This window comes from Solea solea, chromosome 15, assembly GCF_958295425.1.
Source record: "Solea solea chromosome 15, fSolSol10.1, whole genome shotgun sequence".
Taxonomy (NCBI): Eukaryota; Metazoa; Chordata; class Actinopteri; order Pleuronectiformes; family Soleidae; genus Solea; species Solea solea.
In genome coordinates this window covers 13,571,174-13,587,681 of record NC_081148.1, presented here as the reverse complement: position 1 = coordinate 13,587,681, position 16,508 = coordinate 13,571,174, and the positions used below count along the sequence as shown (strand labels likewise).

General features: G+C 41.6%; 1 protein-coding gene across 4 annotated transcripts in view; it reads left to right on the top strand.

The window, feature by feature from the left end:
• The window catches only part of LOC131473966 (arginyl-tRNA--protein transferase 1), a 48,329-nt gene extending 38,354 nt beyond the window's left edge, over window positions 1–9,975 (top strand). For all 4 annotated transcript variants that reach the window (XM_058651621.1, XM_058651623.1, XM_058651622.1 and 1 more), the window contains 2 exons: window positions 2,392–2,512; window positions 9,202–9,975. In XM_058651621.1, the coding sequence (XP_058507604.1) occupies window positions 2,392–2,512; window positions 9,202–9,380 (300 nt within the window). In that variant the 3' untranslated portion in view covers window positions 9,381–9,975. The remainder of the gene's footprint in view (window positions 1–2,391; window positions 2,513–9,201) is intronic.
• Window positions 9,976–16,508: the final 6,533 nt, after the last annotated feature.

Sequence of the window (16,508 nt, the reverse complement as noted above, 5' to 3'; positions counted from 1 at the left end):
TTGAAAATACTACTAACGTGAAACACTAATTGCGAAAAGTAAGAGCCTGGATTTCTTTTATGAGAACAAGGCAGAACTGAACCTGAAAGTAAGTTTGAACAGATATTGTTTCAAAGGTCTATTTCTGTTTATCCAGACTGAAGCACAGCAGTTGGCAGCATTGTCAGACTTCTCAAACGTTTTGGGACTCTAAAATGCTGGAGTACTGGACAGCAGGCGTGTTTGGAGCACAATTTATGCATTTTAAACCAAAATAGACTTGTGTGCACATAACTTTCAGCCACTAGGTTAGTTGCAATGGCAGTCTTCTCTAAGTTTCAGTAAAAGAAAACAGGGTTTCTGCTGGTTAAAGCAACCGTTAGTCAAAGAGATAGATGTTGTGAGGGAACTGAAGCCATAACAGAAAACACAGGGCTGAACAGGAGCCAGGGAAGAAGGGGCAGCTGTGAGCCAAAGTTGGGAAAGGAAAAAGTTAAGTGGGAAGATAAAGAAAGTCACTGCTGTGCAACAAGTCCAATAAAAAACAGAAGCTGACAGATAGGCTGTGGAAAATTAAGCTTTTCTTTTTATCCTGTCTTTTTCTTTTCTCTTTTTCTCTGTCCAGACCACTAATCGCTGTGTCCTCTCATACTCTTCATCTCACTTTGTGTCCTTTTTTCTTTTCAGAGGGAGAATAGAAATGTTCCTGTGCCATAAGAAGACTCAGGGTCTCATTTTGGTTAGATAGGCTTTTCTGTCTCCTGAAACTTCACAGCAGAAGACTGGATATATAATCTTTAGACACTAAATGTAGGTCTGAGGCTTTCTGGAATGGATTTCATGTCTTTAAGAAATGCATAGTGATATGAAACACAAATGGCTTTTCCTCATGGTTTCAATAACCAAAGGTCTGTCCTTGCTGGTTTCCTCTCTGGCAACGGCTAGTTGCTGTTTCTGCTTTGTTGCTCTGATTCCACCCTTTAGTTTAGGTGCAATGTCAGGGAGGAGCGGCCTATAGCAGCAAGTATGTGTGTCATGCAGTGTTTACTGCAGAGCAGGTGTGTGTGTTCTGTACATAGAGGTGTGTCCCACTCCAGTGTTGAAGGAGTGCATAGAGGTGAGGTAGAGTGTGAGAGTGTCAGGCTGACTGTGGTGACAGTTGTAGACAGTTGTAGGTTGTTGGGACATGGAGAGCATCCAATCAATGTGTGTGTGTTCATTGCAGCTACAGATTCATAGCATACCAATCCCTATCCATCTGTTAGCAGAAGCACTTAAAGTATGTTTTAGCTTCACTGTGAATTGTTTTTTTTTTTTTTTTACTTTTGCATAGCTGTATATGGCTTCTGTTATACATGTTAACCTTTTACCTGCACCTTTTAAATACATTTTATGGGTGAACAAAAAATGGCTGTAGATGAGAATAAGAACATTCTGGCTCTGTGTATGTTTTGAATTCTTTTGTTTTTCAGTTGCCATGGTATCCTAACCTGCATGTCAAAACAAGCAAGATAACCTCCATATAGGCCCACTGACAGATGGGCAGTGGCCAGAGTGCCCGCGTAGCAACAGCATCTAATAATGTCTTCCTTTGTGTTGCTCACAGTAACTTCCTTATGACAGTCATTTTTTGTTCATTTCAATCTATCTACCACCACCTTCTGATCCCAGAAATTCTGGATTCTGTGCCCTAAAGTTTGATGTCACATAAACTATAAATATTATTGTGTGTGTTGAGATAGTGCAGCAGGGCTGTTGCAGGCGCCTGGTTGTTTACAGAGCTATCTCGGCAGTTTGTATTTGTTTGGAGTCATGTGATAGAACACAGGTCCCTGATAATGGATCTCTTTCTGTTGGTTCTACCTCTCTCATTCTTTCTTCTTGCCCTGCAGCTGTTTTTATTCAACTTGGTTTATTTTTCCATCCTAAATGTTCGGTCAGATGCAGACTTTCGCAAATGCATTACAATAGGCGTGTGTGTTTAACTTCCTGTTGCACACTGCAGATGATTTAACACTCATTTAAGTATAGCTGAAGCAACACACGTAAACAGTCAGTCCAGATATCAACCCACATCCTGACCCTGAGGTCATTTCACAGCTTGTCTTCACAGCTTGTCAAAATGGTAACTCAATGATTATTTCAGTGGTCAGTTTGTCTATAAAATGTCAGAAAACATTCACAACATGAAGATGCTTGCTATGTCCAACTAAAAATAAATACCAAAGATATTTGATTCATTAAAATGTAAAGAACAATAGATACAAGTCTCAAGTAAGCAAATGTTTGACTTATTATTATTATTGGAAGATTAATCATAACCTTTAAGATTGATGGCATTTTCTGCTGATTGATAATCTGTCATAAATCATTTATGTAACCCTCCCTCTCTGTCCTGTTTTCATTTCTCAGGGGCAGTACCGGCCTTCAGACCTCCTTTGCCCCGAGACCTATGTTTGGGTACCAATAGAGCAATGCCTACCACATTTGGAGAACTCCCGCTATGCTCGTTTCAACCAGGATCCTGATGCAGGTACAGCTATACATCGCTTCACTGTGTTGAAGAAACTAAGGAAACAGCATTTCCCAACGTTTATCTCATGTGATTGGATCAAAGAATCTGAACTCCCATTTTGAAGGCTCCAGAATCGCAATTTGGCCAACACCCTGTTGAGGTTTAGCAAGTAGAAATTCACAGACGTCCCATACAACCAGGCTGTTAGAGGACAATACCAGCTGTCAATCACACTGGCGTCCATCCACTGATACTGCAAAATCAAGTGTGGGCAAATTTTTCCATAAAATTCCCTTCAAACGGATGCCGTTTTGGAACTAGTGGAGTCGCCCTCAGTATATTTCACTTCTGTATAAGTATCCTCAGGACGACTATACAATTTTTATGTATGGTCCATGGGTTGCATACTGTTTGATCTTTGTCTTCAGCCCACTAGGCCTTATGTTAACATTTGATATAGTTTCACTGTGGCTGTTCATTGACAATTGTGGGTTTGCTGTGCAGCTGCGCTCAATGACTGAACATGGGTCAACACGGCTGGCAGCTCCGAGCACACAGTCCTCATGTTCCTTTATTGTGGTAAGAGCAGGGCTAGAGTTGTCGATATGGAAGGTTCATTAGAAGAATAGTGATATCAGTGGTAATAAACCACATGTAGAAGGTAGACTGGCAGGCACCCATAGCCTGGGTTGTCAGTGTTGGAGCCTGGGGCCAGGGAGAGTGTAAGTGAAGTTGAAAGTTTTGACAGGATAATTTAGAATTAGTTTTTTGTATTTTGTATTGATTCATGGCCAAAAAGACTCTCTCTCTTCATATTTTCTAATCTCTTTCTGTTCATCCTCCTGTGCTGATTCTGTGTTTTTATGCCCCAGGTGGATTTAGGTGAATATGCAGTTAGATCCAGTCAGCTCACACATAAGCCAGACTGAACATGTTTACTTTTTATAGCGCTGCGAAAAAAAACCTCACACCTCATCGTACCGTTAAGGTTATGACACTGCTCGGCTTCTAAAATAAGGTTTACAGTATTACATGAACAGTTGTAGCAGACTGTTTGGGGTTAAATTAGACTTAATTGCAGTTAACTGAGGGCTGACCGATAAGCATAAAAACTCCCAGAGATATAGAGAGGGGGAGGACGTGGAGGAGTCGGTCAGTGTCACACTTCTAAAAACTGAAATACAGTGAGACTCTGGAAAAAAAAAGTGAGGATCAATCGCTTAGTCTGAATGTGAAATAAATAAGTAAATGAAGCTGCAGCTGCTAAGAGACGGTGAGAAATAATTCTGCTGCTTCTGTGTGACAAGAATCACTTTAACGTATTCAAAAAGTCTAAAATGATATGATAATGTGGCAGTCGTTCATCTGCCCAACCCTAATCCACAGCCTGTATGAAACAGAGAAGCTTCTGAAGTTGAAATGGTGTTATCTTATACTATTATTTCACATATTTTGATTTGAAATAATCAAACAAATCTAAACGTAAAGTTCATAAAGTAGCTTTCTTCAAGATACACTGGTAAGAGTTGGTGTATATGATGATTCCGATTTGAAAAAGTGTTGTGAATTGCGAAACAACATCATTTTAAACGTGTGATAAAAGTGTGATTAAGTGCAATTAAATAATGAATTTCTTTGTGAAAAAGATCTTTGTTTGACGGTCCTAGTATAAAAGGTGTACAGTATATTCATACACAAGCTAAGTGCTTAAAACCTTATGGATTGAGTGAGTACACAGGGGCCAGCAAGCTCCAGTTTACTCTTCTCCATTAATCTACATCACCAAACAGAAAAGAGCCACTGATGGACAGTAATAGAAGATGTGAGGGGACAGATATTTGATTATCAAGTACGCAGGGACTATAAGAGAGGGAGTAATAAAAGAATAGATCGGGGGAGCAGGATGGGGGGGATGTAATAAAATTGAATTTTATAGAAATGGTAAGTGAAATGGAGGGAGGCTGGTGTCTGTATCTGCCGCTAGAAGAGAGAGATGTATAATAAAATAAGAGAAGAGAGGTGGGTGAGGAATGAGACGTATATGAACATGCTTTGATTTGGCACCACAGAGAAAGGTGAAAAGCAGCACACGTGATAAAACTTTCTGGCACACATGCAAAAAAGGGTTCTCTGCTCCCTTCTTTGTTGCACATTTTCAGATTGTGTGAATAGCTTCAATGTGTGGACACAACGTACCACCATTTGTATATAAAAAAAAAAGTTTTATCATGTGTACATCAATCTTCAACCTTTGCTTAGTTCCTGCTAGCTTTTGGTGTTGGCTCCTGGGCGTGGTGCTTTCACCACCACGCCCAGGAGAAATTAAGGCATTAAATAAGACCATTAACGGGCTGATCATTTACAGCATTGCTTTAACAGTTTAGCCACTGGTGGGTCCGACCTGCTCTTGTCAATCATACCTTAATCCCCTGATTAGGCACAAATTACAAAGTGGTGGTCTAGGAGTCTGAGATTTTCACAGTGGCCAGTTTACGGCGTGTTTGCGGCTCTCATGGAGCCTCCATTCCTGCATGGAATGTTGATCTTGGATAGAGCCAGACATTATTTCAGGCTGAGCTGTCCAGAGGATCGCAGTGCCCTTATATTCCTGAGCTAGCTGTTCTGATGGCTGGCTCCTAGGTCTGTTGCCAATCTTGTGAGGTTGAGCTGCGGCTAAGGTTGTTCTCTGCCAGAGAAGCAGTGGTGTGGATATCTTCTCCAGAGATATGCCCAGTGCTCAGTCAGTCACCAGGTCAGCCTGTGCCTGTGTCATCATCAGGTTAGCAGCATGGCACACAGTCTGAATTGGCAAAGGTCTAAGTGATGATATGTTTCAGTCTTGTCCTGGGTCAGTTTTGACCGCTTGTAAGGGTGTGGGAATCTCTTTTGCATCTTTTAAGGAAGTCAGTCAAGCAACTTTACACTCTTGCTACTTGTAACACCATATATTCAACAGAATGTTTCATCAGTGTGATTAAGTACACCTCCTGAAGTTTTATATCACTAAATCTTAAATAAGGTCAGTATTCGGTGTGATAAATGGATGACAGTTAAAATGCTTCAATGAGATTTGGTTTGTTGAAAAGCTTGTTAGAGGTTATAGCCTTATATACAGCAATAAATAAACACAAATCTGTTTTTAAACAAAAATTAGGCCTGTTTGTAAGGCCCTGCCTCAGACTCTATGTGTCACCCGGGAGTGAATGAGATGTCCTTGGGGTTGCTGGACGTGCGTTAAAGTGGTGACCGGGTTACAGCTTTGTCCTAATGAGGTGTGGAAAGACAGCTAATCTAAAGTTTACACAATGCTGTCCAAAACAGGCTCACATTGATTACATGCATGTTGCTGACACATTGAGGGTCCCAGGCCCTTTTTGTGACACCACCCCCCCCCCCCCCCCCCACAATATACATACAGGACGTACTCTCACATGCACACACACACATTCTACACAACACATATGTAACTTCTCTCTCATACACGTATAATCAGTGTGGGCACTTGACAGAGGCAGGAGCATTGTCCGCTCAGTAGGATAAACACTTGCAAAGATGTGTGACACGAGTCGTCACACTCTGGGTCCTAAGTGCATCCAGCAGGCACCAACTAAGACCAAGATTACGTATAGCATACACACACACGCTACACTTAGCTGCCTACAATTATAATATATATAAAATGATGTGCAACTAACGATTATTTTCATAATCGATTAATCTGTCGATTATTTTCTCGATTCATCGTTTGGTCCATAAAATATCAGAAAGCCTTAAAAAATGTTGATCGGTGTTCGTCAAACCTGGAAATGATGATGTTCTCAAATCTTGTCTTGTTTTGTCCACAAACCAAAATCATGAACTTTTAATGATTTCTTTGTTATCCAGAGCAAAGAAATGAAGAAAATATTCACATTTAAGAAGCTTAAACAATCGGGAGTCTTGTTTTAATCATGAAAAAAAAGCTTCAAACCGATTAATCGATTATCAAAATAGTTGTCGATTAATTTAGTAATCGATTACTAAATGATCAATCGTTTCAGCTCTACTCCCATTCTCCTTTCTCTAATTTATTTCATTTCTCAAACAAATGTGCATTTGCTTCTCATCACACTGACTGACTTGAAGATCCACAGCATCTGTGGTTCCAGCAAAACACAGTGAAGCCTAAATATTAGGTGGGAGATTCAGTGTTAGCCTTGAACCACCAACCCTCTTTATTTTATTTGAGATACAATTTATTTATACAGGTTATGTCTCAAAGCTGGAAATAGGTTATACTATATTTTGCAATATACACTTTTTATACTGTGTCTCACTGTCAGTAGGACATTTCACATCAATTTTGATAACAATAAAAATGGTGATTCCCTTTATAATGTCGATGAATTCCCGTGATGCTTTCTTTAACGGTGGAGGTCAAAATTTATGTTCAGCTAAAGAAGACTTAGGGTCAGCTGGTCGGATGTGTGCGAACACCAGGGCTTGAACCCAGGTCTTCCTGTCAAAGAGTAGTCTTGTGACTCAGTACACCACCATTTTGGCCCTTTCCTTTTCAAAACTAAGCCCTGCTTTGGAGTCGTAACACTGGGTCAAATTCAGTGGTCGTAACCCGATGGCCTGCTATTGACCAACATCCGGTGTGAGGCAAGTGTTTAGAAAGTTTGAGCTGCATGAGAAGAGCGAGAGGAGCGTGGCAAAGTGTCAGGGCTCCTCGCCTCGGCCCTGACCCTAGTGCTTCATGGCCGACCCTCAGCACTCCTCTTCCCCCTGATCCTTGAACCCTCGACCCAGAGGAGCTGTGACCTCAGAGTGGTGTGTCACTGAATGTCCGGTGGGCCTGACGGAAACAGGGTCTGGAGCGGCTCAAAATGAGGAGGGAGCATGGATGGAGAAGAAAAGGAAAGTTGTTTATGTGAGGAACGGATGTTTGGATTGACTGGAGTACGAGAAGGAGAGAGAGCGAGAGAACGGGCCAAGGGCCTCTGCTTGGTTTTTCTGATAAGATTAATAGACCATCTTAAATCTACATGCTGCTATTTACTTTGCTCTGTACAGCAGGCTGTGGTACTTTAGTGCAGTGTGTCTTACTGGAGTGGACACATTTGAAATGCTGTTATAGTGGGCTGACACACTGATAAAAAAAAAAAAACATGAGGAAGCACATCGTGCTTAGAAAGACAATACTGACGGAAGCTCAAGTTATTTAAAGAAGCATTTAGCATTTAAATAGTTCCACTTAATTCCTTCAGGACACATTCATTCTTTGTGGACTAAAACTATGGTCAAGCCTTGTGGGGGTGGGAGGAACAAAACATGTGCATGTGTTTTAAAAGCCATTTCTCCACATGCTGAGACTTAACATTCTGCTGGCTTTCTTCATTTAAATGTTTGCATCGAGCATTCTTCAACTGTGTGACTCAGCAGAGAGTAGGTGGAGACATAGTGGTTAGAGCATTACCGCGGGGAGGGTAATAAATAAAACATGAATTCACAATGTACTTTGAAAATTTTGGTTGAAACAGGAAAATGTCTTGATGGAGATGAGGGTTTTGAGGTCCATGGAGCCTCAGGGTTTTGTGCTTGTATCAGCTCACTCTCTTTCCTTGAGCTTGCTTGAGGAGGTACATCTGATAACATCTGGTGGAAGAGAAAACACCATTTTACAGCTTTTTTTTTTCTGTGATCCCAGGGATTTGACACCGCCCTGGCGTTTTAGGAAATAGTAGAAAAATGTGCCTTTTCATTGGTAATATTTCGTAGATGCTCAGTTTTGAGAACTTATATGTTTAACTCACTACTGTTCACTATAAGGGATGGGCATTTCTATCAAAAAAAGCAATTTGAATATTCAACATTATTATCCATCATCAGACATCATCATGTAGAACAGTCTAAATGGATACAAGACTGTGTGTTTGTTAGTAAGTAATGTGTCATTTAGAACATGATACATGTTTTAAAAATTATGCAAAGGCATAAGACAGACCAGACAGGAGAGAAATTAAAGATAAAAACTGCTTTTTAAAGTCTTTTTACAGTGTGTGTTTGTTAGGGCTCGGCAATGTCTGTCAAACAGTTTATATTGCTCTATACTTTTCTTCATAATCAATATAATGATTTTATACTATGCAATGCCACTGTGAAACATGACACAATTGCAGTAAGTGGTTTTCGTAACATGTGTGAATTGTTTCTCTGTTTGTTTTCTGTCTATGAAGAAATGTCAAACCACAGCTAACGGGTTTCACTCGGGAGCAAAACGGAATCTTTAGTTAACTGACATTTAAAGCAGAAATGATCAGTCGACTGATAAGAATCTGAGTTGAATGTCCTCTCTGCACCAACTGTGAGGGTCATTTTAGGGTCATCATTTTTACCCTTTTTTCGATCCCACTCTTAAGAGGACCATTGTTTGGTTTCTAAACATGCGCACTTTTGAGGTTAGCAGTGTTTAACAAGATCTAATGAGATGCCAACAGGGAGCAAGACCCCATAAAGTAAGACCAGTAAACTGTTCTTGCACCACCGTGACTCCAGGTTTGGGGCTTTCTGCTTCTCCAGCAGCTTCTCGGAATAATGGTGTACCACTGCCAAGTCACTCAGAGATTAACCCAAATGAGTGAGGGAAAATAAGGACAGTGTTTATTGTGCTTGACGTGTCTACTCTGGTCTTTATTATGTTCTCATGTGTGCCTGACTGTGTCCAGGAGATGCCCGAGGACTGAAGGACATCGACAGAGCAATGATGCTGTACAAGCGAGTCGTCATGCCCTATGCGGTCTACTCCCGCAAACGCAAGGGCTCCAGCGATGAGACGGAGGTACAGAAATATGCCAGCTTGGTTGGCCAGGACTGCGCTGAAAGAATCCTGCTTTACCGCTCTTAAACATACAACTTCACACCACTGCACCTTTTTTAATCCACACCTCCCTCCCAGCATATATCCGTGTGTCTCTCTTTCTGTATGTCTGTGAAAAGTGCTTTCTGGTGCCCCTGTAGTCTCACCATGCTTACAGGCTTGTACAATGCAGTAGCCATTTACTGTATGTTTATACCCATCACTCACTGGCCTCATACATTAGCTGTGTATCTTTTGAGGAGTTCCATTTTTACCAATGATTTCTGCATCATCTTGTCTTATTTTTAGATATTTTGCATCGTTTTGATTTGACTCCACACAGGAACCAGACCCTTTGTATTTTAATATCATGTACGGATCATCAGGCAGATGAGAGCTCTTCTCTCCTGAACAGACACAGGTTTGGATATATCTCTGCACTGTCACTTGAAGAGCATGTTCCCTCAAAGTCCACTAAATTTGCTTACGTGGCATCTTCATACACTCACCTGATTTACTTACATTGTTTAGATTTTTAATCTCATGATTTATGTACAGCCGTTATATTTAGATTTCTTCGTTTTCTTTTCGTTTAATATTGGCAGTTATTTTTTGTTGAACCAAATAAAGGGGTTGTATATTCCCTGCTTGGAGGTTGTGGCTTTCCTTTCACGTTGACCCTGCCGTGCAACACCGCACCTACAATTGGACAGGTGAGTTGCAGCATATGTAACACAAATGCAAATGACCTGTGGACACCAAACAGGGGGCTCGGCTCTCAATAGACGACTGGCTAAACTGGACTGAAAGAGTCCTGATCCTGTCCAAGATCTTAAAATGAGATATGCACACTTTAAGCTGCATATTTTGAATACGCGAGCTGCAGAGGTTAAAAGGCTTGATCCCTACTTTTCTGTGAAGGAGTGGCAGCTTCAGTGGTTTTAACACTCTTTCGATTAATTCTGGTTTCTCACTCACTCACTCATCTTCTGCCACTTTATCCTCCACACACCCTAATGATTTCACACTCTTTTTACTCAATTGCAGGTGGTGGTAAGAGCCAAAAGTAAATAATAAATAAATAAATACAAATGTGGGTTTGAAGTTGTACTTTGCAAATAATTTCAAAACATGCCTTTTATAATTATAGTTAGACCTTAAGGAAACATGCAGTGCAAATATCAAAATGTAAACTGGGAGCGTGTGATCCACACCAATCAGCCACTAAAAGCACTCACTTGTTGTATTATCAGTTCAGTTTATACCGTGATATGGTAACGCTAAAAAATGTCTGATAGTAGCACCATTGGAAACTTCCTACAGCCATTTTTGGAGTTGTTTTTACCACCAGCAGCACCAGTTCAGGTTGAAAAAAAGTCTGATGCATTGCATTATGATGGTTTAAGTTGCAGTCCTAAATTCTGTCCTTGTTTTTTTTCAGCAGGGAGCCCCTGCTTAGGATTTCACACACGGTGACGACGCGATGCAAGTAGTCACGTAAATGCCGGTAGTGCTGTGTGGCAATGTGGCAAAAGATCAGCAGCAGACTCAACAACAACAACAACAACAACAACATGACATTAGAGTGATCATAATGGTGTGAAGATTTAAATAGCAACCCTGCATGTTCAAGTCTGCTCACGTTGTCGTTATTTATCAGCTATTTAGCCAAGTTGAATGAACAGAGTAAACATCCTGCTCCTCAAGGTCCTTTCTCTCAGTTGTTGGACAAATGCAGTCAGTGGTTAGAGTTACAGACTAACCACTGACCAGAAAGTGTCAGCTTGACCTGTATTCATGCAGTGTTCTGCTCTCCAGTGCCACACACTCAGCCAGCCCGCCTGTCCGATTGGGTGCCGACTGAGAGAGCCAGTCTCTCCAGTTTAAACTGAGCCTTGGTTTAAGAGCAGCCTGTGTCCTCTGAAATAAGATAGATTGACAGGCTAATTCTCCAAGACGGGAACACTGATGCTGGCTAGTGGCCCTGTTGGATTCACTGTCTCTCTCCCACATTAGGCATGCTTACCCTCTGACTTAATATGCACAAAGATAGACACTCATACACACACACACCTGGCACTGTCACGACTAGTTAGTCTTGGTGGAGTAACGCATCAGGACATGTGCCAGTACTGTGGTGGACCTCTTTCTGTCAAAATTGAAAGTACCCCGGACCATTTTGGTTATTTTATGAGACAATAATACTGCAAAACACAGCATGGCAGGGTCTGGACATTATGTCTCTGTGCTCGTAAATCTTATTAAAATATGAGGTCTGCACTGACCATGCACTGCTGCCGAAATACTGTTCAGCCAAAGGTCAGCATGTAGAGGATAAAGGAGACTGGTGAGAAGGCTCTCCTGTATGTTCATGGCGACATGAGACGCAGAAGTGGTTTAAATACACGCTCTGGTTTGTTTTAGACCGAGTTGGTGCCAAATGGGTGTGGTTTGTCACACTGGAAAATAAAGGGACTTCCAAAAATGCTGTGAGAGGAGAGTGTGACCCTGTAATAAGCATGGATGGATCGCTGAATAGGCCGATCTGGCAGTGGCCCAGGGGCCCGGGAGCCAGAGGTTGTGTGTGAAGCGACTGTTAACATTTCTTGTTTGGAAGTCATAAAGTAAAGACAAAGTAGAAGTAAAAAAAGTAAAAAAAAGACAAAAACAAGCACAAAGAGACAGACAACAAATAGACGTGTAGTACCTAAAATGGACTACAGGTATCTTACCAGAAAAGTCACTTTTTTATAATATTACTTAAGTAAAAGTCTTAAAGGCTGTGGGTTCAATTCCTGAGTCACCAAAGGGCTCAATGACCATTAAGAAATAAAGAATGACCAAAGGGACCCAAAGCTGCCACACAGAGTCCAAAAACAACCAGAATGTGACACAAACGGATGATAAAGAGACAAAATGAACAAAACAAAAACAAGGGCAAATAATGCACACCGCATACTGCCAGTTTTAATGTGAGCAGTATGTGAGCAAATGATAATGAATTAACTCTCCACTGGAAGTCTTTGCGTCAGTCACATACAGTACAGTACATACCCCCACTCTTTCCTCCGACTGCAATCCACCGCAGATGTATTGAGGCCAGATGAAAATGCCCAGGGACCCACAGAGAAAAGATGGCTTAGCGTGAAATACTGTGGGAAGGAAAAACAAATCGGAAACTCAGGAAAAAGGCACAACATGGCTGAGGTCGTCCAGTTTTCCAGCAGAGATAATCTCTCTGCCTGTGGAATCGTGTCAGAGAAATATGGAATAAAAACCCTTTACTTACTTACTACGTAATCCTCTCTGAATGTTAAATGCCTAGTAATAATAGCTTTTGTGGTAAAAAAAAAAAAAAAAATGTGTATAGGTAGAGCATGGCTGTGCAGATTTGAGCTCCTTTAAAATGATTCATTTTCCCACATGGTCAACAGAAATGACGCCAGGGGTTAAAGCATCCGCTAATCACATCTCCCGTATGTATGAGTGAGCTGAGACTCCATGTCGCATCCGATGAGGCTATTACATGGAAAAATATGGAACTATCTGTCGGCAGCGACCGGTTTGATCCCCGTCCTCTTCTGTCCTTCACCGAGCTAATCTGTCTACAGTACATTCAAGCTTCGTCTCATTGTACTGGGGGACAGAATGTAAACACGGCCTCTGCCCACACTATGTATGTGTGTGTTTACTCTTGTATGCGTGGGCTGCTTGTTTGGATTGGCTTCCCATAAGAACAGTGTGAATTTTTTCAACTTTTTCTTCTTCTTCTTCTTTTTTTTTTATTCGCTTATGCTCACTCTTCTCTCCAGCGTGCATGTCCTGTTGTTTGTTCCATTGTGATGTGGTTGTGTGTTATTGGTGCATGTTTGTACTGGCACCCACGCCAGGCCCCCCGGACCAGCGGAAGCTCCCGGGCCAGAGGAAGTGCCGGCCTCCTTTGTTAACTTTGTCCCCCCCCCGGATTAAATGTATCGTACCCTAAATGCAGGTCCTTTCTCCTGGGGATTATCTGAGAGACTGCGGGGTGGAGGGGGGGGGGAAGGGGCGGTTACTGGGACCCTGTCACCCAAATTCAACACGCCACCACCAGACTGCTCCCCATCCGCCTTGCTAGGATACAGGACATTCGGGGAGGCTTTGTGCCTCTGGAGACAATACTAAAATGATTAGCCGGAGTTATTAAGGGACCATAGAAAATGCATTTTGACATGGGGCTTCAAGTTGATCCAACTGGCTGTTGGACACGGGGAAAAGTATTAGGTTGTTGTGTACATACTCACATAGACCAGTAGTTACGGAGTGAGCTATTGAAGCTTGGTTGTTTTTTTTTTAAAACAAACAAACAAACATATTCTCTCCATCATGGAAGGCCCAGAGCCTCAAGCAGTAATTCAACTGTCTTAAATATAAATTGATATTGTCGAGGGAATACTATCTGTTTACATTTACTCAAGTCCCTGAGATAGTATTCACTTTATACTACTGTAATTCAGAGGAAGATATTTGTGCCTATATATTGTTGTGGGCTTTTCTCCAAGTTGACAGATGTAATTGAACTTTTCAGACTTTGTGTTTAAAAGAACAGTTTGACGCCCAAGGACAAAAAAGCAACCCGTAATACAGTATTTCACGCAGATCAAAGATTTAGTCAAGTAAAAACAAAAGTAAAAATAGGGCCTCGCACCCCTCTAGCCCTATTAGTATCATGGAACATTTTTTCTTGTTTTCTCATCACTCAAGCAAGTTACCAACCTTTAAAGTGGAAACCGAAAGACTAAATCAAACCAGCTACAACAATAAGGTCTTTTTTTTTTCTTTTTTTTTTATTGCTGATGCATTAGTGTTAACGGCGTAATAATGCCATATAATGTATGATATCACATCTCTCACAGGGGGCATTTTTCCACAGAGCTGTTTTTGCTGTTTTATTTCTGTAGTTTCACTCAGGTACGGTTTTATTGGAGTGATTTTGTCACGCGAGAGAATGTTTACATGGGTTGTTAATGAACACAGTAGGCTCATGGGGTTTAAACTGTAAAACATGTTTTGTGGTAATTCGTCATTATCAATTCACAGTTTCACTATAAAGGTCAGTCATATAAAAACCCATCCCATGTCTCAGTGCTCCTCTCTCTCTCTCTCTATCCTCTGTTTACCCTTCCCTATGTTCCATTATCTTCTCTTCTGGCACAGGCCTGTCCATCTCTTTCTCCCGATGGCAGCCATACATATTCACTCTGGCATTAGAATACTAATGTGTCAGTGTGAATAGAGTAAAGCTGTTGGCTGCTGGTGGGAGTAGACCCTCCTCTCAATATGTGCGCTGTCTCCTCTGGGGAATCTAAAGCTTTCTACGCACGCTCTCACTCCTTGCTCACTGAGCTAGTTTCCACCAGATTTGGAAAATAGAGTTTTAGGTTGTTCAGATGTTCAGGTAGAGGTGGAGTCAGTATCCAAACCACCTTAAATTTATATCCATTTATGGCCTGTGAACACCAATGCGGCCTGTATTTGCAGAGTTCTAAATCTGCCTGTTGAATGCCGCTGTTGTTGTCGAGGGGAAGTGCTTGGCATCGTCATGGCAACCTGCATTTGTTTGGGGGTGGCGCTAACCTGTGGAGGAGAACAGAAAATATGTCTCTGTAATTAAGATTATAAAAATGCTGCATTCACTCCAGTGGGAGTCCTTTTCGACGCAGTTTTTCCACACCGTGTCATTAGTGGTGCTTTTCATGACACTAGTACACAGTGCAGTTTTTCATGCGTCCCACATTAAAGTATTTTTATACATTGCCTTTGGAAATTCCTTGTAAATGTATATGGCGTTTCTATAATTGCCTTGAGCGACGCATGAAGTCAGTCTTGTTTGGTTTCCCTTTGCACGATGCACCCCCCCCCCCCCCCCCACACACACACACACACTTTACTAACATTTCGCCAGTAAAAAAAAAAACACATCGTCTTTTCTTCTACTTCATTATAACATATGGACAAGACATGAGTATGTTTTCATTAACAAGTTACAGTGTAGTTTGGGACATTATTGCCTTAAAAGGGCTTTATCGCTCTATATCACAAGGAGTAAAACACGGTGTGCTTGACACGCACATTAATATTTTCATTACAATATAGTGATGTGGAAAAGTTACAAAAAATCTATACAGTATATATATAAATCATCCGCAGCCTGAATGCTACACAGTTTGTTGTTCCCCTTAAGTGTAATACAGCTGTACCGCATCACCCCCCCATCTCCCAGAGTTAGAGAATCCTCCACACATGAGCAGCCATTCCTGATTAGCCACACATTTGAGAAATGTCTGAAATGTTTCATGCGCCTTGTCTCAGCTCAACTGGTGCAGTCAGATGCCCGTACAGGACTGATAAAGGCACGGGGTCGGGGAGCTGAGGGGTCCAGAGGGGAGGCTCCACATGCCGTGGGGGCCGCTGTTTGGTTTGGAGGATGAAGCCTTCAAATACATGCCACTCTTTTGTCAGAGACATCAGATTGCACAACAGAAATCAGTCCAGAAAAGACCATCTGAACTCCTGTTGCCTTTTTCTGCATTACGATGTGGAGCGGGCCACGTGTAGATGGATGAAGAAAAGAGGGTCAAGTAGAGCAGTCTGGCAAGAACTTGAAATTAGGGGAAAAAGGTGTAGCAGCTTTTTTGGACTCCATACGCAATATTTTACGACCGCCTTTACGATGTTATTTAATTTAAGTGGTTGTGTGCTCATAGCAGCCCCAGTTATGATGTAAATACTCTGCAAAAGTAATATAACAACATGGTGATTAGATTTGTATTTATGTTTTAAATTTCAGTTCCAAACGAACGCTAGTAAATGATGATGAAAAATATAGGTGTGCTCTTAAAAACAAGGCCGAGAATGATGTGAAAATGCTGCAGAGTTTAGGTAACGGCCGACGCAATCAGTATGAACCACAACTGTGTTAAATACTCTGGTTGATGTGGTTTGCTTGGACAGTGCGGCGCAAAGGGAGAATTTACGTCTGGGTTTTGACTTTGTAGTCACTACATGGCGCCCGTAAATCCAACCAAATAAGGGCCGTGGCCAGAAATCATGCTCCCTCCAAAAGCTGGAGTCTTTCAGCCATATGGAGATAGAGGGAGAGATTCACTGATCCCAGAAATCCCTTGTGGAACACAG